This window comes from Peromyscus leucopus, chromosome 8b, assembly GCF_004664715.2.
Source record: "Peromyscus leucopus breed LL Stock chromosome 8b, UCI_PerLeu_2.1, whole genome shotgun sequence".
NCBI lineage: Eukaryota > Metazoa > Chordata > Mammalia > Rodentia > Cricetidae > Peromyscus > Peromyscus leucopus.
The window spans coordinates 53,197,834-53,223,547 of record NC_051086.1 but is presented as its reverse complement, the minus strand read 5'-3'; the positions used below and the strand labels follow the sequence as shown (position 1 = coordinate 53,223,547).

The 25,714-nt window shown below is 51.3% G+C and overlaps 3 protein-coding genes across 9 annotated transcripts; all 3 read left to right on the top strand.

Annotated features, from left to right (window-relative positions):
• Positions 1 to 3,053: 3,053 nt before the first annotated feature.
• Positions 3,054 to 15,587, top strand: Alox12 (arachidonate 12-lipoxygenase, 12S type). The gene is made up of 14 exons (XM_028869537.2): positions 3,054 to 3,398; positions 3,930 to 4,131; positions 5,118 to 5,199; positions 5,303 to 5,425; positions 5,520 to 5,623; positions 5,874 to 6,034; positions 6,897 to 7,040; positions 8,266 to 8,475; positions 10,914 to 11,000; positions 11,231 to 11,400; positions 11,839 to 11,960; positions 14,599 to 14,699; positions 14,815 to 14,985; positions 15,091 to 15,587. Exons 1-14 carry the CDS (start codon positions 3,264 to 3,266, stop codon positions 15,268 to 15,270), a joined length of 1,992 nt encoding a protein of 663 aa, XP_028725370.1. The 5' UTR covers positions 3,054 to 3,263; the 3' UTR covers positions 15,271 to 15,587.
• A 2,238-nt stretch (positions 15,588 to 17,825) lies between these two features.
• Rnasek (ribonuclease K) lies at positions 17,826 to 19,790 on the top strand. Its single transcript, XM_028869536.2, has 3 exons — positions 17,826 to 18,011; positions 18,667 to 18,743; positions 19,444 to 19,790. Exons 1-3 carry the CDS (start codon positions 17,934 to 17,936, stop codon positions 19,583 to 19,585), a joined length of 297 nt encoding a protein of 98 aa, XP_028725369.1. The 5' UTR covers positions 17,826 to 17,933; the 3' UTR covers positions 19,586 to 19,790.
• Positions 19,791 to 19,899: 109 nt separating this feature from the next.
• On the top strand, positions 19,900 to 22,746 carry C8BH17orf49 (chromosome 8b C17orf49 homolog). 7 transcript variants are annotated; one of them, XM_028869530.2, is made up of 6 exons: positions 19,996 to 20,140; positions 20,299 to 20,393; positions 20,965 to 21,066; positions 21,738 to 21,925; positions 22,139 to 22,243; positions 22,484 to 22,746. In XM_028869530.2, the coding sequence occupies exons 1-6, from the start codon at positions 20,120 to 20,122 to the stop codon at positions 22,486 to 22,488; spliced, it is 516 nt and encodes a 171-aa protein (XP_028725363.1). In that variant the 5' UTR covers positions 19,996 to 20,119; the 3' UTR covers positions 22,489 to 22,746. The 7 variants fall into 7 exon arrangements, with proteins under 7 accessions (XP_028725368.1, XP_037056451.1, XP_028725364.1 ...); XM_028869529.2 differs by having other exon boundaries at positions 22,480 to 22,746; XM_028869531.2 differs by lacking the exon at positions 20,965 to 21,066 and having other exon boundaries at positions 19,983 to 20,140; positions 22,480 to 22,746.
• Positions 22,747 to 25,714: the final 2,968 nt, after the last annotated feature.

Here is a 25,714-nt window from a genome sequence, read left to right as displayed (position 1 = left end):
ACGCCTTTAATCCCAGCACTCGGGAGGCAGAGGCAGGCGGATCTCTGTGAGTTCGAGGCCAGCCTGGTCTCCAAAGCGAGTTCCAGGAAAGGCGCAAAGCTACACAGAGAAACCCTGTCTCGAAAAACCAAAAAAAAAAAAAAAAAAATTGACACTCTTTCTGCCTCAGCCTCTCAAATACTGGCATTATAAAAGGGAGCCACCATACCTGCCTTGAGATTAGTTATGATTTACTTTGGGGACTGCAGTGGGCTGTACCTGTGTGTCTGCCAGAAGGAGTTCCTCTTATCTTCACAATTTCTTTACGTGTGATATACATCACACTCTGCTTTAAGGCTCCTTCAGTGATAAAGTTGTTTTCTTTCTCTGCTACCATTGGGAAGAGGTTTTTAGGGTTGGGAGAAGATTTTTATTTTAAATATATCCTCCTTGACTTGGGGTGTAGCTCAGTGGTAGAATGCCTGCCTAGCATACTTGAGGTTCTGAGCTCAATACTCAGCACCTCAGAATACAATTAAAAATTGGATGTATCTTCCCAATGTACCACATGTGCTTAAAAAAAAAAAAAAAAAAAAAAAAAAAACAGCCAGGGCTGGAGAGATGGTACAGTGGTTAAGAGCACTGGCTGCTCTTCCAGAGGACCTGGGTTCAATTCCCAACACCCACATGGCAGCTCACAGCTGTCTGCAATCCACTTGCAGGGGATCTGACACCCTCACACAGACAAATGTACACGTAAGTAAATAAATAAAATATTTTTTAAAAAAACCAGTGAAAAATGAAGGCGGGAGCAGGTCTTGAGGATGAAGCCCCAAGTAGGATGTGGGGGCTTGTGGAGGAAGCAGTGGGTGGTAGGAACCGGGAGAGGAACTTCTAAGATTCCTACCTACTTCTAAGTTCCTACGGAACTTCATTCCGTCGTGAATAATAATCCGTTAAAACAGAGAGGGTAGCTATGTGTCAAACATCGTGCTAAGTGTTTGAACATGTTAACTCACCAAACTTATGCAGCAGCTCAGGTTCTTTTTCTTCATTATTCTCTCCCCCCCTCTCTCCCCCTCTCCCCCCTCCCCTCCTCTCTCTCCCTCTCCCTCTCTCTCCCCCCTCCCCCCCCTCTCCCTCTCTCTCCCTCTCCCTCTCCCTCTCTTCGCCCCTCTCTCTGTAACCCTGTAGCACACTAAATCAGCAGAAAACTAGTCACAAGGCACTAGAGAAGCAGTTTTGAATTAAGGAATCATCTAGCAGATGTGAACCAAACTCTTTGAGAATGCTGAACAGGACCTGTGAAAATGCACGTGGAGAGGGCCACTTCCTGCTGTCATGAACCATGGGGAGTGCACAGAAAAGGGTGACATCAAAACACTGAAAGAAAAGGGGACTGTCACCTGACAGACACCCAATCCAGAACACAGAACATATAGAGAGAAATGAGCCTAGGTGTGAAGTGGTAACCCACCAAAGACCGGACATGCCTCAAGTTTGGAGCCTAGAAACCCGACTTTCCCTACCAACAACCATCATACCAGCTCCAGAAAATGGATCTGTCTGGCCCTAGCCTACCCCAAACCACCATAACTTTAGCATCTAAGTTCATAAAAACCTAGACAGAGACTTGTACAGGTGACCAAGTCTGAGTCCTGGACCAGTTTTCAGTATTTACAAAGAATCCCTATCAAGCATCACTCTGAGTTCATGACTTTCCTATTCTGAGACCCAAGACCAGGAGATAGCCTGGGAAGAAAACCCAACCTGGGATCCACTGAAAAGGGGCTCACTTTCCTTCCCCGAGAGGAGTGAATTCAGGGGACCCACCCACATCTGCTGGATCCCTGATTCTACACTGCACCCCCATAGCCTGGTGTTCGTGGGCACCCTCCCTTTTCTGCACCCCCTGTGGGAGGTTGGACAAAATGCGGCATTCACTGTTTTTGGCCTCTCTCAAGATGTCTGGCCCATGACATTTGGTGTTTCTGAAATCTTAAAGTCTTGATATTCAGGTGAGTGGGAGGGAAGCTGAGGGTGGGGGGAGAAGGGGGGCTGGGTTGTAAGTCTGGAAATGCTGTCCTTTGGGGCTCAAGGCAGCCTGGGAACCCCTGGGGTTCTGTTGAAGGGCAGATTTCAAAAGCAGTACAAAGCAGCGAGTGGGGGTGTTGGAGGACCACAGCTGGCCCAGCATCTGGGCAGCCTTCAGACGCTCCCAGTCTCACCTTCTAGAAACACTCATCTGGTCTCAGCCCAGAAAGGTGTTTCCCTCCTCCATTTGAAAACCGGGTTTGGGCTGGAGAGACGGCCCAGAGGTTAAGAACACTGGCTGTTCTTCCAGAGGTCCTGAGTTCAATTCCCAGCACCCACATGGTAACCATCTGTAATGAAATCTGCCTCCCTCTTCTGGCATGCAGGGATACATGCAGACAGAACACTGTATACATAATAAGTAAATAAATATTAAAAGAAAGGAAGGAAGGAAGGACGAAATAAAGAAATAAAGAAAGGAAGGAAGGAAGAGAGAGAGAAAGAAAGAAAGAAAGAAAGAAAGAAGAAAGAAAGAAAGAAAGAAAGAAAGAAAGAAAGAAAAAGAAAACCGGGTCCAACCCTTCTGCAAGTTCTCCTAAAGACCCAGAGACCTTAGGGAGTCTCCTAAGCCTTCTTAGCTCCAGCCTGGATGGTCCTGCCCTGGGGGAATCCTCTGTAAATCGAGAACAGTGGGTTCTCAACCTATGAGTCACGACCCCTTTGAAGACCTTTTCACAGGGGTTGCCTAAAACCATCGGAAACAGAGATATTTACATTATGGTTCCTAACAGTAGTAAACTTGCCGTTATGAAGTAGCAACAAAAATAATTTTATGGTTGGGGGACACCACAACATGAGGACCTGTATTTAAATAAAGGGTCGCAGCATTGAGAAAGTTGAGAACCGCTGCTCTAGAGAGTCCTCTGTCATATCTAGCTCTAAGCCTACACACACACACACACACACACACACACACACACACACACACACACACACTGCCAGGGCACCTTTAGTTTCATCCACACCACAGCTAACCTAAAGGCAGAGAGCCCTTCCCCAAAGCCTGCTGGACTAGCAGGTTCAGGCTAGTCTAGGGCGGGGACTTGGGAGGAGTGTCTAGAAGTTGAGAGGGGAGGACACAGATCCATCTTTTAAAGCCTTGGGACTGGCCCTGAGGCGACGACGGTGGCCCTGGGCGGTCTTCGAATTGAGCTTTGCTTGGATCGCCTCCGAAGAGGCCAGAGGGCGCCATGGGCCGCTACCGCGTCCGTGTGGTCACTGGGGCCTGGCTCTTCTCGGGATCCCTCAACCGAGTGGGGCTGTGGCTGGTTGGGGCGCATCGGGAGGCGAAACTGGAGCTGCAGCTGAGGCCCGCGAGGGGCAAGGTTAGCGGGCTGTGTCCGGACTGGGCATGGGAGGTTGGCAAGGGACAGGAGGCTAGGGGCTGTGGCAGCACCACCGCAATGGAGTTTGGGGGAGGTGGGACCCAGGGAGTGAGGTCAATTACTGGCCTAGGCTGGCCTCCTTTCCCGGACCCTGGCCCAGGCAGCCCCTGACTCCTCCTGCAAAGAGAGCCCAGAGCGGATGTAAATACAGGACTTGTGATCAGTCCTGAAGCTCCTCGGAGTTCCAGGGTGGTGGGAGCTCAAGGACCAGAATGAGGCAGGTGATGCTGCTGCTGCTCCATCATCCGCTCAGATCTCTGGTCCGCGCGCTGTAGACTGGTCTCCCCCACAGAAACGGGACACCTTAGACCCACCAGACAGGTTAGGGGAGGAAGAGGGAGGGAGAGCGGGAGCGAGGGGTGGTGTTCTTGGACCGCTGCGGTAAACTGAGGCTCCACAGAGGACGGCTCCGTCTCCCCAAAGGCTTCCCCCAATTCCTGCCACTAAGTCTGGCGAGTCTGGTCCCCACAGGAGGAGGAGTTTGACTTCGATGTTGCCGAGGACTTGGGGCCACTGCAGTTTGTGAAACTCCACAAACAGCACTCAGTGGTGGACGACGCCTGGTTCTGCGACATCATCGCGATTCAGGCGCCCGGAACAAGCGCCGAGGCAGTGTTCCCCTGCTACCGCTGGGTGCAGGGAGAGGGAGTACTAAGCCTGCCCGAGGGGACAGGTGAGCTGGCAGCGTCTCACCCTGGGGAAGTGGGCGAAGGCCTGAGGGAAAGGGGAGTGCTGGAGGTGATGGGGGGCGGGGTAGGGCTAAAGAGAAAGGATGGACAGGCGCTGGGATGCAGGTGAGAAAATGGGAAGAAGTTATGAATTCTCCAGGCGTTTCCCAGAAGAAGTGATGTTGCGAATGAATTAAAGAGGGCAACCATCGATCTGGAGACCCTGTTTTCCTACATAGGAAGTAGGTCACGGAGCTGTGTACACAGAGAAGCAAAGAACAACAACAGGATGAGTTCTGTGATTCAGAACAAGTTAGGGCAGGGACAGGTGACAGGCTCACAGAACAGCAACCAGGCAGCCAGGAAGGGATGACGGGCAGCTGCTTTGATCGGAGTAGTGGGGACCACCTGGCAGGAGAGGGCATGCATAAGAGCTACAAAACTTCAAATAGTTACCATGGGAAACAAGAGAAAGGGATGAAAGGAAAGCCAGGTGGAAACACGAAACTGTGATGAGTGGATCCAATCTAAGCCACAGCGGGACAAAGTCAGTAACGGCGATGGACTCAGGAGAGTGAAACCAGGCAATGAATGTAAAGGTGAAGGTGTCCAGATGTTTAGGGTAACAGGGAGCAACAGATAGGTGTGGTGTCGGTGACCAAGACTTGGTCACCTTAATTAGGGTGATTTCCCCCCAACTTTACACGTTGATGAAATAAGATCGGTAGGGGATTATGAGCTTAAGGAACCAGGAAACGTGGCAGATATCTGGTCTGGAAGCAAGATTCGGGTTGAAGTCAGAGAAACTGTGAGCTCAGGCAAGAACCGGATGGATAGGTCAAGGGATCGGCAGTCAAGTGAGGTAAAGCCAGAGATAAGACAACAGAACCCAGCAGCAAACACAGCCTGGCTACAGAAAGAGCAGGGGCAGGAGGGACAAGAGTGTGCTCCAAACCAGACTAGAAGCGCAGCTAATTCTGACTCTCCCCAGCCCGCCTGGCAGGAGACAATGCCTTGGATGTCTTCCAGCAGCATCGAGAGAAGGAACTGAAGGAGAGGCAGCAGATCTACCGGTGACCGTCCACCCACAGGCCTCCCAACTGTCCCCCCCTCCCCCCGCCCCACCCCCACCACTCATCTCAACACTCTCCCTGAAGTGCTGTCCCCAACTTCTAGCTGGGCCACCTGGAAGGAAGGCTTACCTCAGACAATAGCGGCAGACTGTAAGGATGACCTGCCTCTCAATATGAGATTCCACGAGGAGAAGAGGCTGGACTTTGAATGGACGCTGAAGGCGGGGTAAGAAAAGGGAGCCCGGGAGAGCCAAGCACCGTGGTGCCTAGTGAGGAACTAAGGCTCAGACGGTGGGATCGTGTCTTAACACCTGTCCTAGGGTTCTGGAAATGGGTCTCAAACGTGTTTACACCCTCCTGAGAAGCTGGAACCGTCTGGAAGACTTTGATCAGATCTTCTGGGGCCAGAAGAGTGCCTTGGCTGGTGAGTGGCTTTCCCAGATCTCCATGACCTCCCAGGGGTCCCTTTTCATTACCATGCATGGTTCCTGCAGCTCCTTGACAAGTTAAAATATATCACGCCTGATATTCTCACTGAGGCCTCCAAAATGACAAGCATAAAAATGGGCGGGGCATAGGCTAGTCTAAATCCCCGAGGTCCAACGTGAAGAACAGAAACGTCTAGACCACCGTAAATCTCCTCCCCCTTTCTGTGCCTCACCCCTACACCACAGAGAAGGTTCACCGGTGCTGGCAGGATGATGAGCTTTTTGGCTACCAGTTCCTCAATGGTGCCAACCCCATGCTGTTGAGACGCTCCACCTCTCTGCCCTCCAGGCTGGTACTGCCCTCTGGGACAGAGGAGCTCCAAGCCCAGTTGGAGAAAGAACTCCAGGTACCTCCCTCCGCCTGGCCTTGTTTTCTCATTACTAGTGTGTAAGACCTGTTGAGGTTGGGACACCAACGTCAAGTGACAGAAAAGGAGGCACCCCTCGGTGCATGCCTTTTGCTAGAGGAAAAAAAAAATCTGAAAAATGGCAATGTCATGTAAAAGCTACAAGGAACTCCAGTATGAATGGGGGAAGAGGATGGATCGCTAGGGCACAGGCTGGGTCCAGAGACGTTAGAAGGAATTGTGATACTCTAGCTGCTGTCATTTTCCTGGATCCCAGTGATCTTGGCAGGTGAGAAGGTGACCCTGTGCTGTGGAGTGGGGCGATGCAGGAGGTCCTCTGGAAGATTGTAAAGAGCTGAGTTTGGGAAGGATGAACTGGTCACCAGGAGGATAGGCCTATGCACACTGTGTTCAGGGGCAACGGCTCAGCAGGCTCCGTGGAATATTCCTCAGAGTAGGTGAGATCCTTACAGAGCAGAGGAGGGGTTGCTGAGCTGATGGGAGCCAAGAGCAGAGAGAAGACCACTGGGAATGATACAGGACAGGGGACTGGCCACCTGGACCCAGAGTCAGGTTGCTAGTGCTTATGGTACAAACTGGATTGAGCAGGCCTATTCCGAACCCAGATCGGCTGCACATATCCCCACACGAGACACCTACCCTCATCGGCATGGTTTGTGTTTGGGGTTGTTATTTCACTTAAAGATGAGAGGAACTGGACCAGCCGGATACTGTGGCTCTGCCAATAGGACTCTGGGATTGATGGACGACAATGACAAGAAACTGGAAGCCATGTCTGTAAATGTCTTGGCCCCTCTGTGTGCACTTTGACCTCTAAAAACGGATGCATCCCTTTCTCCAGAATGGTTCCCTGTTTGAAGTTGACTTTATTCTGCTGGATGGGATTCCAGCCAACGTGATCGGAGGAGAGCAGCAGTACCTGGCCGCCCCTCTTGTCCTGCTGAGGATGGACCCCCGTGGGAAGCTGCTACCCATGGCTATCCAGGTAAGTCTCCCTACGCATCTCCTTCCTAACACTGTTCTCTGTCCCTTAGACCTCGGCACCCAGAACCCCAGTGTCTAGGCTTGGCTCCCAGGCCCTATCTCTTCTGAGAGCTACCCCACTGCACAGCCTAGTTCCCCCAGCTCACCCAAATGGAAGTGCTTGTTCATGAGTCACAGAAGCAGCTGGGTGTGGTGGTGCATACCTATAATCCCAGTTCTCTGGAGGCAGAAGGATCCTGAGTTCAAGACTACCCAAGGATACATGACAAGTTTTGGACCAGCCTGACCTACATATTAAGATCTTCAAACAAACAAACAATTCTCACCTATTACCAGCAATTTTCAAATACTAGTGTGCTTCTGAATCAGCTCACGTACTTGGTGGGTGTAGCTCCGTGCACAACACTTACTGAGCATGCACAAGGTCCTGCATGGGGCAGTCGGGGGTGAGGAAATGTATTAAGTCCCACCCCCAGACTTTCTGGTTCAGTGGATCTGAGGTGGATCTAAGAAAGTACTTTCTGGGTTGGGACTTTAGCTCAGTGGTAGAGCGCTTGCCTAGCAAGTGTAAAGTCCTGGGTTTGGTCCTCAACTCTGGGGGAAAAAAAAACAACAACAACAGAAAGTACTTTCCTTACAAGTTCCAAATTAATGCTGAAATTAAGTAGCTGAGGACCACACTGAGAGCCATATTTAACCTCTCAGTGTCCTTGCTTCTAGAAATCCATTGTTGACTAATTCTTTTCACCCACACTCACATCAGTCATTGACGAGCACTGTCCACAATCTTACACATCGTCCTTGTCCTGCTTTTGGTGTTCTCTGAGACAGAGTTTCACAACATAGTTGGCTGACCTGGAATTTACCATGTAAACCAGACTGGCCTTGAAACCACAGAGAGCCTCCTGCCTCTGCTCCCTGAGTAATTAGAGAGGATCACCACCACACCTGGCTCACAACCGAGCCGCTTTTGCTCTCCATTTCACCACCTGATCTCTCAGCCCCACCACATTTTTGCTGGACCCCTGCTTCCCATCACTCAGCCTGCATTCGGCCTGCCCAGTGTGGCATTCTAGCGAGGAAAGCAGAGGGACAGGTGTCTCATTCCTTCTACCTGAGTGTAAGCTGCTAGAAGGAAACAGTTTGCTTAGTCATGGAATCCCCAAGAACTGTCACCATGTCACAGAGGGGAAGTTCCATGAATACTCAATTTCGATTTCTCCCAGATTCAGCCTCCCAGTTCCAGCTCCCCAGCTCCAACATTGTTCCTGCCCTCAGATCCTCCTCTTGCCTGGCTCTTGGCTAAGATCTGGGTCCGAAGTTCAGATTTCCAGCTGCAGGAGCTCCAGTTCCATTTGCTGAACACTCATCTGGTGGCTGAGGTCATCGCTGTTGCCACCATGAGGTGCCTCCCAGGACTGCACCCTATCTTCAAGGTACAAACTCTGCCCTCTGTCCCATCTCCCTTAGAACCCAATGAGATGTTTTGAGACAAAGTCTCGAACTAGACCTGGAGCTCACCATTTTGGCTAGAGTAGCTGGCCAGCAAGTCCCTGGAATCTACCTGTCTTCACCCTCCACAACTCAAAGGAGGTAGATACAACAGCAAAAATCTTCATAGCAATCTGAGTGAAAATCTGGAACTTATTTTAATCAAACTGAGTCATTTAAGACCTCTTCAGGACCATTATGAGGAGAGCTCTGAAATTCTCAGAACATCTGACAGTGTCACGGTGGCCTTACAATACAGTTGAGACACTGTCACTTAGGAGTGGAGGGAGCATTACTCCCACCTCAGAAGACAAATGGCTAAGAACCAACTGGGGGTGGGGGAGATGGCCAGTGGATAAAATGCTCGCCACTGAAGCATGAGGGCCCGAGTTTGGGTCCCCGGCACCCACGCAAAATCCAAGCACAGTGGCTCATCTGTAGCCCCAGCAGCGTGATGGTGAGGGGACAGAGGGAACCAACTTCCAAAAGTTGTCCTCCGACCTCCACATGGGCACCATGACACACGCGTGCCCATACACACTCGCGTGCAAAAAAATAATGTAATAAAAATAAAAAGATTTGAAAAACCTTCATAACATTTCACATATAGAGAATATCCCAGACATCCCAAAACTGGTGCAAGCGTATAAAAGGGGGTGACTGTCAGGGCTAGTTTTGGGGCAAAATGAGGTGTCTGTTTTAGCTGCATGGTATGTAAAGCGTTGTTGGGGTATTCAAGTGAGGAATATGGTAAGGAGAACAATTAAATCCCTCCAGCTGGGTGCTTCCGTTTGACTGCCCAAGCCTGGCCAATATAGCTGGGACCCCTTTGGAATTACCTCTTTGGTAACACAGGCTGATTAATAGTGCCCTGGGTTTCATTTACCCCACGATGCCACCTGCATCTTCTACTCACTGTGTGTAGTTAAAGCCTATACTCACACTTGAAATTTTCTTTTCTGGCTCAGCCTCCTCCTGTCTCCACCCACCCTAACAACTCCATCACAGGACGACACCGGAGGGCTAAATGGGCCGATGTCCCAAGGGCTACCTTACTGTGCAGAATCTGGACTTGGATGGTCAGGGTCTAAATCCTAAATCTTATGATTTTTCCAAATGTCCACTTTTTTTTGTTTTGTTTTGCTTTTGAGACAGGGGTCTCATCCAACTGAGGCTGGCCTCAAACTCTAACTAAAGACATCCTTGAACTTCTCTGATCCTCCTTCATCCACCTCCCACATGCTTGGATCAGAGGCATGCACCACCACACCCAGTTTATGGAGCTCTGGAAACTGAACCTGGAGGCTTTGTACATGATACCCAAGCATTTTGCCACCCAAGATACATCTCCAGCCCAGATGTGCACATTTCAAAATTATGACGGGAGGTCTCTGTTAGGACTGTTAAAGGATGCACGATATAAACTGTAATATGATGCACATGAAATGCTATCTAATAAGTTCTTGCAATTGTTCTTCAGAGTTGTTTCCAGGCATCTTTTCTTCTCATATGACTTGGGGCTTTCTATGACATTCAGAATCTTGTGTGGTTTTTCCGAAAAAAAAAAAATCTCATGTGAGCTGCTTTGATATCTCAAGATCAAAGAGGTCAGTTAGCACTTCCTGTGTTTGGCATAAGCAATTCGGATAAACACCAAAATTAGGCGAAATATGAATATGTACTGTGTAAAAAAAAAAAAAAAAAAGAGCAAAAGGAATGTATGAGAATGAGGTGGATTTTTATACCAGCGAAGGAAAAGGAGAGAGGAAACCCAGCAGTACCATCAAGGCTGGGGAATAGATTGGATGCTGACATCTCTCTGTGTAAACAGATAGCTCCTTATGCCCTCCCCCACAAGCCAGTCCCAAAGAAACCCAATGAGCAAGTAACCAAAGAATGGAGGGGCACTCAAGGAATATGCAGGCTAATTTAAGCTATGAGGATATAAATGATAGAATATAAGAAAATCAAAAGGCGCTGAGAGCCCCTAAAAGACACCCACACTCAAGGTGGAAGTAAAGAGAATGATTGGGGGATCCTTTATGTAGACACTTCACCCACCTACGGAGGCACACACATCACTACAGCTCCCTCGGATAAGAGCCTATTATTGCCCCCTGTTGGCAGGTGGGGATATTGCACATTGAATAGTAATTAACTTGGTTAAGTATCAGAGTGCTAAGGTGTGGGTTGAAATCCCAGTCACCACGGCTCTACAGGACAACTGCTGAGGAATTTAGAAAGTGTGATGAGTGACCAGAGAACTAAGGGTCCAGCCTGTCAAGGAAGCAGCAGAGCGAAAGCATCAAGAGGGCAGTAGGGCATTGGTGTCAGGTCCTACAAGGCAGGTCTCAAGTACAGCCCCCTCCAATCTCCACCCCAGCTCCTAGTTCCCCACATCCGTTACACTATGGAAATCAACACACGAAGCCGGACCCAGCTCATCTCAGATGGCGGAATATTTGATCAGGTAAGGGGGGGGGGGGTATGGTGCTACCCAACCTCCCAGCTTCCATTGACAGTCTGAACACTTGGGGGTGCCAGGCCAACTTCCATGGAAATCTTAAGCCTTAACCTATGAATCCTGTTCATTCATATACATGACTTTAAATCTGACAACTCCATGCCTGGGCACCATATAGCCTGTGGTTCTCTAACCCTGCTTCCATCCATCAAGACCTGTCAACTTTCTCGTCCCAGGTAGTGAGCACAGGAGGAGGGGGCCATGTTCAGTTGCTCAATCGGGCAATGGCTCAGCTGACTTACTGCTCCCTCTGTCCTCCTGACGACCTGGCTGACCGAGGCCTGCTGAGACTCCCGAGTGCTCTCTATGCTCAGGATGCTTTGCAGCTCTGGGAAGTCACTGCCAGGTGAGTGAGAGGGAACGGGTGAGATCTGGCTTGGGGCAGGAAGTCTCTCCCCAGAGAGAGAGATAAGGAACAGGTGGAGTCAGTTGTCAGGTTTAAAAACAAAGAGACTAGAGTAGGCAAGGACAGCTGTTAGAGTGGAGGCTGGGGGATCTGGAAGAGCCAGGGCTTTGTCAGGAGTGACTAGCAGTCATGTGTAGATGTGTAGAATGACTAACATCTCTTTTCCTTACATGAATATCCCTGAGCCCTGGGGTGTAACTCAATCACAGGACGCTTGCTTAGCATGAGCAAAGCCTTCTTTTTGATCCCTAATGCTGCAATAAATTAATTTCAAAACACAAATCTGGTAGGATCCAACCCAGGCAGAGTGAGAGCCAGATGAGAGGTGACCCCAGAAAAGGAGCATCTGCTCTCGGCTCAGTTTCCTTCTCTGGGCAGGTACGTGGAAGGGATGGTCCACCTCTTCTACCAGAGTGACGACATTGTGAGGGGAGACCCAGAGCTGCAGGCCTGGTGTCGGGAGATCACTGAGGTGGGACTGTGCCATGCCCAGGACAGAGGTAAGATCTGTCCCAGAGACAAGCGTCCCTCCCCAGACCTCAGGAACAGAACTCCCTAATCACACCCGCCCTTCCATTCATGAAAGCATCCTCCATGCCTCCAAATACCCAGAACCATCCTATATACCCAGGTTGTCCTCCTCAGGAGGCCCTGACCATCATACTCAGGTCCTCAGTCATGTCTTAACTTGCCAGAGCATGGGATTCAGCGATCGCAGAACCACAACGAGTTCTGTCTAGTCCCTGCTGGGGTTTGTGGAGTTCTGTGCTCATGGTTCCCTATTTCTCTACCTGAAGACATAAATGGGAAAAATTTCCCACCAAAGCCCATCCTGTCCCACCATGCCTGCTACTGTCCACACACAGAGGGTTCTGGCATGCTGCACATTTGCCAGACTGCAATGTCATTTCTACACCTCAACACTCTCTGCACGCTATGGCTCAAATCTGAACTCAGTGTCCCGACCCCTGGGGCTTTGGTTAACCTGGTTCTCACTACCCAGCTCCCCCACCACCAGTCAGGGTACAGCCACTACTTCCAGTCAGCTTCCATCCTCCTCCCTTAACTCCAGAAAAAACTAGCCTTTCCTGGGCTATCTAAACACAACGCCTCCTCCTCTCCAGCTTTGAGGTTTCTTTCAGTCACTGCCCCTCTGACTTCCACCACCTTGAGTCCCATCCACTGCTTCTTTATGGCACAGCGGAGCCACCATGGCCAGACCCTGCAATGCAGCAAACCCCTGTATCCTGGAGAGAGCCTCTCAGTGAGGAGGCGAGGGTTCCCCACCTCCACTCCAGCACGACTGAGCTTCTCTAGTGTTTCTCGGTCCTGACCTTGTGGCTTCATGAGTCCAAAAAGACCTTCTTCTCCTAGGCTTCTCCCGAAGCAGTATCTACATCTTGAAATTTACAACAAATATTCAGTGTCTTAGTTTGTTTGGATCAAAATAATGAGACAGACAGTGTGGCTTAAATATCAGACGTTTATTTCTCACCATTCTGGAGGCTGAAGGTCTGAGGCAGAGTGCCTGCGTGTTTGGGTTCTGGTGGGCACTCTTCCGGGTGACCCAAGTGACTCTCATGGCACCACATGGCAGAGAGAGAACAAACTAGATGTCTGTCCTGTCTCATAAGGACACTGCCATCTCTCATGAGAGCTCCAACCTCATGACCTTATAAACTTCCAGGGACTCCTGTGTTCAAATACTATCACACTGGCAAATAATTTCAGAGTATTAAGTTGGGGGTAGAAATACAAGCATTCATTCCATACCATAAATATTACTTTAACCTCCACAAACAGCTTCTCAGCCCCTCTTCTCTCTATTCTTTCAACTCACAGAGCTCACTTTTGCCTAACTTTCCTGCTGCACTTAGAGGAAGTATGCTAAAATTAAAATGGGTAATAGAATAGCAGTCAGGAACCCGAGTTCAAAGTCAGCTTCTGTTTTTTCCCCACTGGGTAATCTTGACAAGCATTTACTCTCGCTGGTCTTTGATTTTCTTACCTGGAAAACAGGTGTGATTATCTATGCGCCAGCTCAACTCAAAGCTCCCACACGTACTGTAAAAAAAACTGGCATGAGGTAAATCAGGATTTGTTGTTTGGAGACAGGGTCATTTAGCCTAGCTGGGCCTCAAACTTACTACATAGTGAAAGCTGGCCTTGAATTTATGCTCTTCCCGCCTCAGCCTCCTAAGTGCTGGGGTTACAGGCATGTGCCACCAGGGCCAGCTCAGGACTTCTCTTATTCTCCATTGTGTAACTAAGAGACTATAATTCCCTGTCTAGAAATAGGAAGAAGCATCATTAATTCTTTTTTGTTTGTTTGTTTGTTTGTTTGTTTTTCAAGACAGGTTTTCTCTGTGTAGTTTTTGATTCGTGTCCTGGATCTTGCTCTGTAGACCAGGCTGGCCTCAAATACACAGAGTGCTGGGATTAAAGGCATGTGCCACCACTGCCCGGAACATCATTAATTCTTAATCAACTAGGGATAACTGATTGCCCAGCCCCTAATCCTTCCACAATAAGAGTATCTATTATTTGCTGAGCACTATTTAAAAACAGATGATTTTGATGCTTTTTTTTTTTTTTTTTTTTTTTAAAGACAGGCTCTCACTGTGTAGTCCAGACAATGGTGCAGACTGGCTTGGAACTTTACATGTAGGCTGGGCTGGCCAGGAACTCACAAGCCTCCTGCCTCTGAGCTGGGATTACATGCATGCACCACTACATCCACTGTGCAGATGGAAAAAAACTGTAATGTGGAGAGGTTAGGTAATTGGTCTAGAGCAGTGGTTCTCAACTTTCCTAATGCTTTAATGCAGTTCCTCATGTTGTGCGGACTTCCAACCTTTGAATTATTTTGTTGCTACTTCAGAACTGTAATTTTACAACTGTCATAAATCATAATTTAAATATCTGATATGCAGAACATCTGATATAGGACCCCTGTGGGGGGTCAAGACCCATAGGCTGAGAACCTCTGGTCTAAAGTAATAGGCCAGTATTGGAACCTATCTGATACAAATATATCTGCATAAATAAAAACCCCACACATCCGTTCTAAAACACAGAGTGTCCTTGCTTTCTCTCCTCTTATTCCGCAGCCTTTAGATCTTGCTCTTCTCCCTACAGGTTTCCCTGTCTCCTTCCAGACCCGGGCTCAGCTGGGACATTTCCTTACCATGTGTATCTTCACGTGCACTGCCCAGCATGCTGCCATCAATCAGGGCCAGGTACAGAGAACAGGGCCCAGGGCCCAGGAAGCAAGTGTTTGGACCTTGGGATAGCCAAGGGAGAGGTGGGGATTCAGATCCTCCTACCTGGTTCTGAGTCACTTTCCTTCCCCAGCTGGACTGGTTCGGTTGGGTACCTAATGCTCCATGCACAATGAGGATGCCCCCACCCACCAACAAGGAAGGCGTTACTATGGAGACGGTGATGGGCTCACTACCCGACGTTCACAAGTCCTGTCTTCAAATGACCATCACATGGCATCTGGGTCGCCTCCAGCCAGACATGGTGAGTACGGATCAAGGAGAGGGAAGTAACAATTGGGGGGGAAAGTATCAGTGTGAGGGGCTGGGTGTCTTCGGGCTGGAACCTGAATGATCTGTTCTGTCCCAGGTACCCCTAGGACAACACAAAGAAAAATATTTCTCAGATCCCAGGACCAAAACTGTGCTCAGCCGATTTCAAGCAGATTTGGGGAATTTGGAAAGAGAGATTATAGCCCGGAATGAGCAACTGGACCTGCCCTATGAATACCTCAAGCCCAGCCGCATAGAGAACAGTATCACTATCTGAGCCGGAAGTGGCAGCACCCAGAAGAATCCCATCAGCGCTAGGGCTGCCGCTGCTCTCTTGGTTCCGGGCCTTCTCACATCTGCTGCTAAGACTCTAATTCCTCTCCCGACTAAGCACGCTCCACATCAGGATTCTACCACGGGGCACTAAATGTTCTGCTGTAAAGAGGAACAGTCTTTGTAGGCCATATACTTTCTGCCACAATTACTTAACTCTCTCTGTACCACTAAAGCAGCCACCGAACATTAAGAGTGTGACTATGTTCCAATAAAACTTTATGTATGGACACTGAGATGTGAACTTCACATGTCACCACACAGGATTTTGGATTTTTTTTTTCCCCAGCCATTTAAAAACAAAAACAAGGGGTTGGGGATTTAGCTCAGTGGTAGAGCGCTTGCCTAGCAAGCACAAGGCCCTGGGTTCAGTCTTCAGCTCTGGAAAAAAAAAAAAAAAAAAAAAAAAAGCCAGGCAGTGGTGACACTCACCTTGAATCCCAGCACTTGGGAGGCAGAGGCAGGCAGAATTCTGAGTTCAAGGCCAGCCTGGTCTACAGAGTAAGTTCCAGGACAGCCAGAGCTATTACACAGAGAAAAACCCTGTCTCAAAAACAAAACAAACAAACTAAAAACAAGAAACAAGGGAAAGTGAAAGTGCTTTGAGGGCCATGCACAATTTCAGAATAGATTTGGTCTAACCTCATACAAGCCTCAGGCCTAAAATTCCAGTTTCTAGAAAAGCATCCAAGAGCCAGGGTTGTGGAGAGGAAAATAATATTTCTGAATGAAATCAGCTACTTCAGCTAGTTCCCCTTTGCCAGGAACCAGCCTCATGTTTGATAGCCAACTTGTAAATTCCTGACTCTCTTCCTTGACAATTCCCCCTCTACCCCCTCTTTTCCAATTTGAACACAAACCCTGGACAGCCCTAATAAAGGTGTTGCTGGCCCCAAGTAGAAAACATTTCCCCAGACAGCTTCCCTCCCAACAGTCAGAAACAAGAGAGGCAGAGAACCTTTGTTTCAACCCTGCTTACCACGCAGTAATCACAGGTTCTCTTTCACAACCATTTCGAAACCAATATCCACAAAATAATAATAATTTAAAAAAATGCCACAAGTTTCTAGTCGATGACAGGGTTCCTCTGTTTGGTGCTGGGGTCTTGAAATTAAAGCGTATTCTCCCAATCGTTCTGTGGCTATTGTCCTTGCGAGCATGGGTATACCCAACTCAGTGCAAAATTTTTCTTCATCCGTGGCCCCGAGCTTGAACCCCAGCCCTGGAGAGGAGGGGGTGTTCTTTAAACATATTTAATTACTACAAATATATTTCTCACTAGTGAAGTTACCAAATTTGTTTTGGAGAGGAAGGCCTATTCTTATTTTTACATCTTGTGGTGGTTTGATTGAGAATGGCCCATAGGATCATAGATTTGAATGCTTGGTTAACGGAGAGTGGACCTGTTCGAAAGGATTACAAGGATTAGGAGAGCTGAGGCCTTGTTAGAGGAAGTATGTCACTGGGAGTGGGCTTTGGTTTCAAAAGCCCATGCCAGGCCCAGTCAGTTCGGCCCTCCCCGCCACTGATCAGAATGTAGCTCTGCCTCGGGCCATGCCATGTCTGCCGCCATGCTCCCCGCTATGATGATAACGGACTAAACCCCTGCAACTGGAAGGGAGCCCCAATTAAATGCTTTCTTAGAGTTGCCTTGGTCGTGGTGTCTCCTCACAGCACTGTGACCACGACACATCTTACGTTCTGTCTTAAAGTGCCTGCAGCACTTTAAAGTGGAGAGAAGCAACAGCGACATTTCAGTGTATTTACTCCTTTCTCCGCCACACTTAGCTCGTCTGCTTGTCTTCATAACGTGTCCAATGAGTCTGCTTTCCTAGCCCCATATTTTCCCCTGAACGTGGCATTAGAACGATACTGTATTTCAAGTGAAGCATTTCCAGGGTCAAGAAGACTAACTATTTAAAGACCGTCCTCTAAGCAGGATGCTCAGCCTCAGGTAGGGGCTCTTCCTCTTTCCTCTGAAAGTGTCAGAGCATCTTTCGAAAGGGGTACCTGGATAGAAGTGATAGACCTCCACGCCGAGTAATCTCACCATCTATCTCGCTTACCGTTTCCCCTTCACAGAAGACCACTGGAGACTAAGGGATGCGTGTAGGGGGTGAGGAATTAGACGATCCCGAGCTTCTCGACCTAACCGAACAGTCCAATACTCAACTCAGCCGGCGCTCATTCCCACTAGAGTCTTCCCTGACGCCAGGTTAAAGCTAGTTCCTGGTCATGTGACCTGCCAAGTCGGTCACATGAAATGCCCGCTCCTTCCATTCCAAGACGGGGTAGGTGAAGGAGAAGAACCATCAGGCCCCAGTTCCTGCATCACTCACGTCCCTACTGTCTAGATCAGGGAGGACTTAGAGAGTCGCTACTTCGGATTCTGGCCCCCGTCCTCCGCCCGAGGCTGGGCCCTCCGCCTGGCTCAGCGCTCTCTGCCCGCCGCCCCTTCAGAGTGGTCCGCGCCCAAGGCCACGCCCCCGCCGCTCGACGCCGCGCAAGTCCCCAAATCCAGCTCCCTGTCCCCGGCGTCTCCAGGGTTCCCTGCCGCCGCTTCTGCGCCTCGATCTTCCGTCTCTAGCGACCCTCCCTCCTTCCTCCATGGCGTCGCTCCTGTGCTGTGGGCCGAAGCTGGCCGCCTGCGGCATCGTCCTCAGCGCCTGGGGAGTGATCATGTTGGTGAGAGGGCTGCCCCCCCGAGAATCGGAGGCCTGAGGGGCTCCGAGGTTGACGGGTTGGGAGGCCGGGAACCTCCAGGCCTTTGGAAGTAGCAGACAGATTAAGGGTCTGGCTAGCTAGTCGCTGGAAAACGAGACGGAACTTAGATCGGACAAAAAAAAAAAAAAAAAAAAAAAGGAACTAGAGCGACAGGGAGATGGGGGCAGGACCCTGGGAATGGGAGCCAACGCTGGTAAGTTTGCGGACCCCTCAAGGTAAACAAGAGCTAGGCCCCTGACACATGCTTGAGTTGGATGGAGGCGAGGAAGAAGTGTGCTTGCTCTTCTCCAGGGCGCTACCGGCCTTCACATTCAGAAATATGAAATGCTGGGATTCCCTCCTCTCTTCCGCCAGGTCCCATGATAATGACGCGTCTTGGAGAGCTGTTTGCTATCCCCCTTGTGCCCAGCCACTCTTCCCAGTGTCCTACCTCATGCCCTCCTCCAGATGGCTGAGTCCGAATCCAGCTACAACCACTCTGCTCCTAGTCCTTTCTGGTTATCTAAGGGGCAAGTGTTGGGCCAACATTAGAAATGGGAGGAGCTTAGGGAGCCACCAAGAGGTAGTAAGGTGCCGGAATTTGACAACCTACCTACCTATACCTTTGTTCTTCCAGATAATGCTCGGGATATTTTTCAATGTCCATTCCGCTGTGTTAATTGAGGACGTTCCCTTCACGGAGAAAGATTTTGAGTAAGTGGTCGGGGGCTTAGGCGAGCCTGGGCGCAGATGAGAAGTAGCAGGGCCTGGGCTCAGAATTATGTGGGAGACACCGCTGAAGGCTGGATGTTTATGGCCTTAAGTTGGGGGACTGCAAGAAGAGAGCTGCTGTCTATAAAGGAGTTCAGTGGCAAACGTGTGCTTAACATGCAAGGTCCTAGTTTCAGTCCCCAGCACTAAAAAATGTTTTTAAAAAATGCATTTTAGGCCGGGCAGTGGTGGCGCACGCCTTTAATCCCAGCACTCGGGAGGCAGAGCCAGGCCGATCTCTGTGAGTTCGAGGCCAGCCTGGACTACAAGTGAGTCCCAGGAAAGGCGCAAAGCTACACAGAGAAACCCTGTCTCGAAAAACCAAAAAAAAAAAAAAAAAAAAAAAAAGAAAAGAAAAGAAAGAAAAAGAAAAAATGCATTTTAGGAGCAGTCTTGCAAGCTAGGCTTCCGTGGCCACCCCAAGCCCACCAGCTTAGATGTGGCCTGTTCCAATGTTTGGCCTTCCTGAGCCTTCATCTATCTACTTCTGCAAAATGGATCCCATGATAGAGCTCATCCTGTATGACTGTCAGGAAGACTATTAGAGACGTCAAGGCGTTTAGCATGGTGTCTGGCGCACAGTACTGCGTGCGTATTGGATGCTGGGTGACTGACATGTCCCTGCTTACTCGCCACCCTCCAGGAACGGCCCTCAGAACATATACAGCCTGTACGAGCAGGTCAGCTACAACTGCTTCATCGCCGCCGGCCTCTACCTCCTCCTCGGCGGCTTCTCCTTCTGCCAAGTTCGGCTCAATAAGCGAAAGGAATACATGGTGCGCTAGAGCGCAGCCCGGCTCTCCCTCCCCACCCCACCCCACCGTCTCTATTTAAGGACTCCTCGGGCCCGTCTGTCCCCCCCCATCTGGCGTCCTCCGGGGCCGAGTTACCCCCGGCAGGACCGCATCCCGGGCCCTGCAAACCCCGGAGGGGGCCGGTGCTGACCGCGCCCTAGCCTGAACCACAATAAAAAAAAAAAAAGCAGCGGTTCTCCTGAGCTCGGTGTCTGTGCTTTCAGGGAGGGGGCGGGCCTGGGCTGGAAAGACTTGAGCCTAGCCTCTTCGAGGAGTCCCGTCCCTCCGACGGAAGTAGAATGAAGCCAGCCGGAAGTGAGGCGACGTCTTCCATCGCGTCTTCCTCCGCGCAGCGAGGCGACCGGAGTGCCTGGGAGGGAGGTCGGGTGTCAGCCAATCGGCGGCGAGGAAGGGCGGGACTTCCTGCGCGGGAGCCAGAGCGGCCGGCCGCCCGGCTCTCCGTGGTTTCCAGCTCGCGTGGTGGCGGCGGCGGCGGAGCGTCTCCGTGAGGAGGTGCGCGGGGCCATGACGTCAGCGTCCACCAAGGTTCGACCTCCCTCGCGGACTGCGCTCCCTGGCGGCCACGGGAGGGTGGGCCCCCTGCCTGGCTCCCGGCTGGTGCGCGCTGGGCGGGGGGCGGGCTGATCGGAGGCTGGGGTGGGACGGCGCGCTGCCGGCCCCCCGTAATGCCGCTCCGCCCCTAGGTTGGGGAGATCTTCTCCGCGGCCGGCGCCGCCTTCACGAAGCTCGGGGAGCTGACGATGCAGCTGCATCCAGTGTCGGACTCTTCCCCTGCCGGGTACGTGAGGCCAGCCTGGGACCTGGACGCCGAGAGCAGTCGCTTGGATCCGGTCACAGACACGACCCTCTCTAGCGCAGGGAGATCTTATGAATTCCTCTGTGCTGCTTGGCCCAGCGCAGTGTAGTTGTTGGATCATTGTTGAATTAGTGAATGACAGGTTGAAGATACTACCAGGTCCACAGTTCCCCCCCCCCCCCGCTGCAAACCGACATACTGTCTCCCACCCACCCCAAGCCTTGTGGAATCAATCCCTCAGAGTGTTGCTACACATAATTCAAGGGTTCTGTTTGTAAGCCCCCCCCCCCCGCTTGTTGCATTGGTTTCTGTGGGTTGTTTGTAGCAGCTGGTGCATGATGAAAAGAGATGATTTCAAGTGGCTCTGGATGCAGTTTCATGTGGCTAGCGGTTTGTCCCAGGGCTTTTCTTAAGGAGGTCCTCCTTACCAATCTTTGAAAGGTGCCCGGGAGACTAGGGGAGAGGCTGCTTGGCTGTGGACGGAATAGCCTGTGGGCTGGCTCCACACACCCCTCCTTCCATTTTTGCTATCACCCTTCTCCCCTTCCGACAGTGCCAAGTGGACGGAGACGGAGATAGAGATGCTGAGGGCTGCTGTGAAGCGATTTGGGGACGATCTTAATCACATCAGCTGTGTCATCAAGGAACGGACAGTGTGAGGGAGGGTGGCTGGCAGAGAAAGGGGAGGGGTGGGCACCTTTCTTCTCCTTACCCATTGTTCTTTCTCAGAACCCCCAGCTCAGCATCTTTCCTACTTTGTTGCTAGTTGTTTTTTTTTTTTTTTTTTTTTTAAAGCATTTCCTTGAAGACTGAAAGAATATAATAATTGTGGCAATTGGTCGGAAGTTCAGGAAATGCAGTGTTAATTAGGACCTTCAGAGAATTTTATTTTCAGGTGCCTAGATACTTAATGGGTGTATTTGATGATGAGGGTTCCCTAGCTCTTTATATAAATCCTTGAGACTAGTATTTCCAGAGATGCATTCTGGACTAGTTAGTTGATCGGGATCCATAAAAAAAAGTCTCAGTCTACCTTTCTGTCACCACAACATACCTGGTGGCCCTGTACATCCATACATCTCTCCTAGAGGATCATGAAAAGGGCCTTTCTGGCTGCTCTGTTCAGGGACTCCATTCTTCATAACCCATTAGCCCTAAGGGGGTGCAAAGCTGCTGAGTGGGGGGGGACGACCCTTATGTCACATGGATTAGGGCCTTGATCTGGATATTTGTGAAGAACTAGAATTCCTTCAGAGTGGTCCATTCCTCCCCTCTTCCCTCGGCTTCTCTGATGAGTCTCCCTAATCTGCCGTCTCTTATCTTCAGGGCTCAGATAAAGACCACTGTAAAGCGAAAAGTATATGAAGACTCTGGCATCCCTCTTCCAACTGAGTCACCTAAGAAAGGGCCCAAGAAGATGACATCTGGGGTCCTCTCACCTCCAACCGCCCCTCCACCCAGCAGCTCCAGTGTCCCCGAAGCTGCGGGTCCTCCCCTAAAGAAACAGAAGGCTGGTGAGGGCTGTGGAGTTGCTGCTTAGGGTAGGGGTTAAAGGTCCTATCTGAGACTCCCTGAGAGAATTGGGCCTGGGTCAAAGGACAGGTCGCTCCTCTGTACGCTGTGGTGATTCCAGACCGGGTAGAGGGGTGTGTAGAGCATGAGGCTTTGGAGAACCGGGAGGAGGGAAAGCAGTCAGGAAACCTAGAACCTAGCCTGTGCCCCCCCAGATGTGACACTCAGTGCTCTGAACGACTCGGACGCCAACAGTGACCTGGTGGATGTAGAAGGGCTGGGAGAAACTCCTCCAGCCAAGAAACTCAACTTTGACCAGGGTAGGAGTCCTCCTCCTCCTCCCACATGGCTGGGGTGGCGAAGAAGCACTCACCTGGATGGCAGGGGGGGGGGTCCCGGCAGAAGCCCCCCCTTTCTCGTGCAAGGGCTTCAGAAGGGAAGGCACTCAGCTCAGGGGGATGGGCCAGTTAGTAATATGAGGTTTGAGGAGGTGAGGCTTTCTTGGAACCATACTCCGGGCTTGCTCCATCTCGGTCCATTTGACTTCCTGTTCCAGACAGCCTGACCCTGGACTCTGGCCTTCTCTCGACCTCTGCTGATGCTCCTCTCCTCTCCTGCTGAGCCCGCCACCTCTGACCCTCACTGTTCACCTCACCGTGGACCTGTGGCTCACCTGGGACTCTAAGCAAGGACTGCGTGAGAGAGGGTCAGGAAGCCACTGGAGCTGTCCGCCTTGTTCCTGATAAACATGTGCCCTCACCCTCTGACCTCCGTCTGATGGACATTTTTATACAGAAAATTATAATAAAAACTTCTCTCAGCATGCCGCTGCCCTCCCTCCCTGCCCTGCCCTCCCCTCTCCTCCCCTCCGCCCTCGGGCCGGCCCCTTCTCAGTAGCTCTGGCCACCCTGCCAGGAGCAGCACAGCCAGTACTGGCAGACTCACTTCCCAGGGCCAATATTTCTGTGCTGCTAGAGCCAGGAGAGCCGGGTGTGGGCAACAAAGGCTCCACTCTGCTCCGTGGGGCCAGGACGGACTCCCAGGGCTGCTGACAACTGGTATTAGACCACCTGGGGACTTCAGAGGGGCTCTGTCCAGTGTTTCGGACTCCCCCGCCCCACCGTGCCAGAACTCCACGACAATAGCCCGGACAGGTTTTGTTGTTTTGTTTTTTGGTGTGGGCGCGCTGCTTCTCCAGGGTGGCCTCCCAGGGCCAGGCCTCGGCGGTGCGTCCCCCACCCTCGCTCTAACACCACAGTGTGGTTTGGACGTGGCCACAGTGCCGTACAAACCACAGTGTGCTGCTGGGGCGGGAGCAGGACTTGGGTGGGTTGAGAGGAAGAGAGCACAAGGCAGTGCCATGAAGACCACCCCCCCCAGGAGTGGGGGGATGGAGGAGGTGTGGATGGCAAACACGGCCCAGCAAGCGGAGTTCAGCAGGCAATAGGGAGGGCAGGGCCCTGGGAGATGGGGTCAGTGTGACAAGCTTGGCCCACTGTTCACCTCGGGAGGAGTTCAGCTCTGGGGGTCCTGAGGATAGGGACAGAGGGAACAGAATGACCAGGGAAGACCAACAGAACTGCCTCCCGACAGAGGCAGGGACCTGAGGCTTTCTGTGTCCATCCCTCCCTCCCTAGGTCAGAACCCAAGAGAAAATGCTGGAAGAGACAGGGGCCAAGGACGGCAGGGTTGGGAGCTGGCAGTCCAGAGGTGGTGGGGCTGGAACACGGTTGGGGGGGGCCGGAAGTCGCCCTGGGCCCTGGGCCTGCCACAAGATGGAGGCCAAAGGCAGGAAATGGAGGCCAGGGAGGAAGGGGAGCCACAGAGCCCAGGAAGAAGCCCATCTGGACCTCAGGGCCAAGTATTCCACCCCAAGTGCTGCTGCCATTCCCCATGGACCCCCAAGACCCACGCCCCACCCCTACAGCAACACTCATTAGCCCATTCACCAGGCCCAGGCAGGCAGGCCCACCCCTGAGAGCCACGTTTAAGCAGAGACAAACATGTCTCTCCCCACCCCCAACCCTAGGCCTTCCCTTAGCCTTTTCCTCCTGTCCAAGACTTGATTTTAAAAAGAATCTCCCAGAAGGCAAAAGTTTCTTCTGGAAATTAAAAACGAAAAACTCTGTAATACCCAAATATTAATCTTCCAACTCTCATCCCACCCTTAACCACCACCAAGCTTCCGACACACCCCCCAAAACTCTTAGCAATCAAAAAAAATCTAAGATGGTGTGTGTAAGCAGTCTTCTTAGGGCCCCCTGAGGATGTCAGACCCTCTCCAAGACTACTACCTGTTCTATATCAAGCCCTGCCAACGCCTCCTGCTCCTTAGACCCTCCAGAGCCCCCCAAAAAACTGCTGTACCCAGCTCCCATCTCAGCAAAGCTTTTGTGGGGGTAAAAATTATCAAACACTATCCTAATGTCTGGGGATATTGGGAGGCTCTCAAGTCTCAGGCTTTGGTTTCAATCTGGGGGGCTACATCTTAGGGGTACAAGAGAAAGGTTCTCTGGTCATCCCCCCAATTCCAAGAGTTACAGAGCCCAACCCCACCCCAGCACGCACCTCCAAGCCTCCCCCCCAACCGCCACGTCTCTCCTGAAAACAGGGGACACTTTCCTCCCCACTTACCTCAGCTACTTTCCCCTGAGATCCTGGTCCCCTATTTTGAAAGGAGCAAATTTGGGGGTGCATCCCTCACATTTGGGGTGCAGGAGAAAAGAGTCGCCCAGTCGCATCGCTGGCCTCCTTCCTCTCAGCTGGCTCAAGGACTGGGGGGTGCCCTGGGGACGGGGGACCCCCACAAGAGAGCTCTGGAGGGGTTCCTCCACTCCCAATCAGAACTGGGGACACCCCCCCCAAAACCCGTCCCAGCCCATCCGTCTCCAACTCGGCGGGAGAGGCAGCTGCAATGCCCCAGTCAGATTCCCCCAACTCTACATTCCTCACCCCATCTAGAGGGGTCCCGGGGCCCCCAAAAAATCCCAAAAAAATCTAGGATGTCGGGAAGACGGTCCTGGACTAGCTACCCAAATTTGGGGTCCTTAGATACCCCCGTTTTTTCAGGAAAATTCTGTCTTTCTCCTGCCTCCCGCCAGCCCTGCTCTGTCCCGATGCCAATTTTGGAAGTCACTCCCTCCCTCCTTCCTCCTCCCCGAGTCTCCAGGCCCCCCCGCTTGGGGGCTAGGGTCCAGGACACCTGGCTTCCAGACCGGGGGACACTCTTTAGAGGGCTAGGGGCCAAGAGGTCAAGCTCATTGCCCCTGTCTCAAGGAAGCAGGAAAGCCCGATCCTCCCCTCCCCTCCCCTCCCCCCTGGCTGGTCTCGGTGGTGGTTTAGGAAAGCCTGGAGGACTGGAATCTGCCATTGCTATTGCACAGGCAGGTTTTTTTTTTTTCCTTGGGTTGGGGGGTGGGCGGTGGGAGGGAGAGAGGGGAGGAGAGCCGAAGAGAACAGGGACCTAGGCGGGAATATCTGGCCTGGCTTACCCTCTAGCCCCTGCTGCCGTTGGGGACCCCTCCCCCTCAGCTCACCCTCTTTCCTAGTCTGCTTTCTGTTTGGGGCTTTTATCCTAAAAAATCAGGGTGCAAGAATCAGCTCCTTGTAGCCCACTTCAGCCGCTCCTTGTCAGTTTCAGCAACACTACCTTGGTCAGAAGCACCCACTTTAAACGAGTCACCTCGTTTTCCTCTAAACTGATTTTTTTTCTTCCATAAGAAATCGGGGTTCAGAGTGTGAAGTCAGTTCATCCCCCTCAGCTCAGTAAGCCATATACTAATAAGTCTATG

Bases quoted from the DNA above. Each gene is read 5' to 3' on its own strand.
- Alox12 (XM_028869537.2), top strand. From the start codon at position 3,264: ATGGGCCGCTACCGCGTCCGTGTGGTCACTGGGGCCTGGCTCTTCTCG. The intron at 3,399-3,929 runs GTTAGCGGGCTG...TGGTCCCCACAG, and splicing joins TGAGGCCCGCGAGGGGCAAG to GAGGAGGAGTTTGACTTCGA. The intron at 14,700-14,814 runs GTACAGAGAACA...TTCCTTCCCCAG, and splicing joins CTGCCATCAATCAGGGCCAG to CTGGACTGGTTCGGTTGGGT.
- Rnasek (XM_028869536.2), top strand. From the start codon at position 17,934: ATGGCGTCGCTCCTGTGCTGTGGGCCGAAGCTGGCCGCCTGCGGCATC. The intron at 18,012-18,666 runs GTGAGAGGGCTG...TTGTTCTTCCAG, and splicing joins CCTGGGGAGTGATCATGTTG to ATAATGCTCGGGATATTTTT. The intron at 18,744-19,443 runs GTAAGTGGTCGG...GCCACCCTCCAG, and splicing joins TTCACGGAGAAAGATTTTGA to GAACGGCCCTCAGAACATAT.
- C8BH17orf49 (XM_028869529.2), top strand. From the start codon at position 20,120: ATGACGTCAGCGTCCACCAAG. The intron at 20,141-20,298 runs GTTCGACCTCCC...CTCCGCCCCTAG, and splicing joins TGACGTCAGCGTCCACCAAG to GTTGGGGAGATCTTCTCCGC. The intron at 21,067-21,737 runs GTGAGGGAGGGT...TCTTATCTTCAG, and splicing joins GTCATCAAGGAACGGACAGT to GGCTCAGATAAAGACCACTG.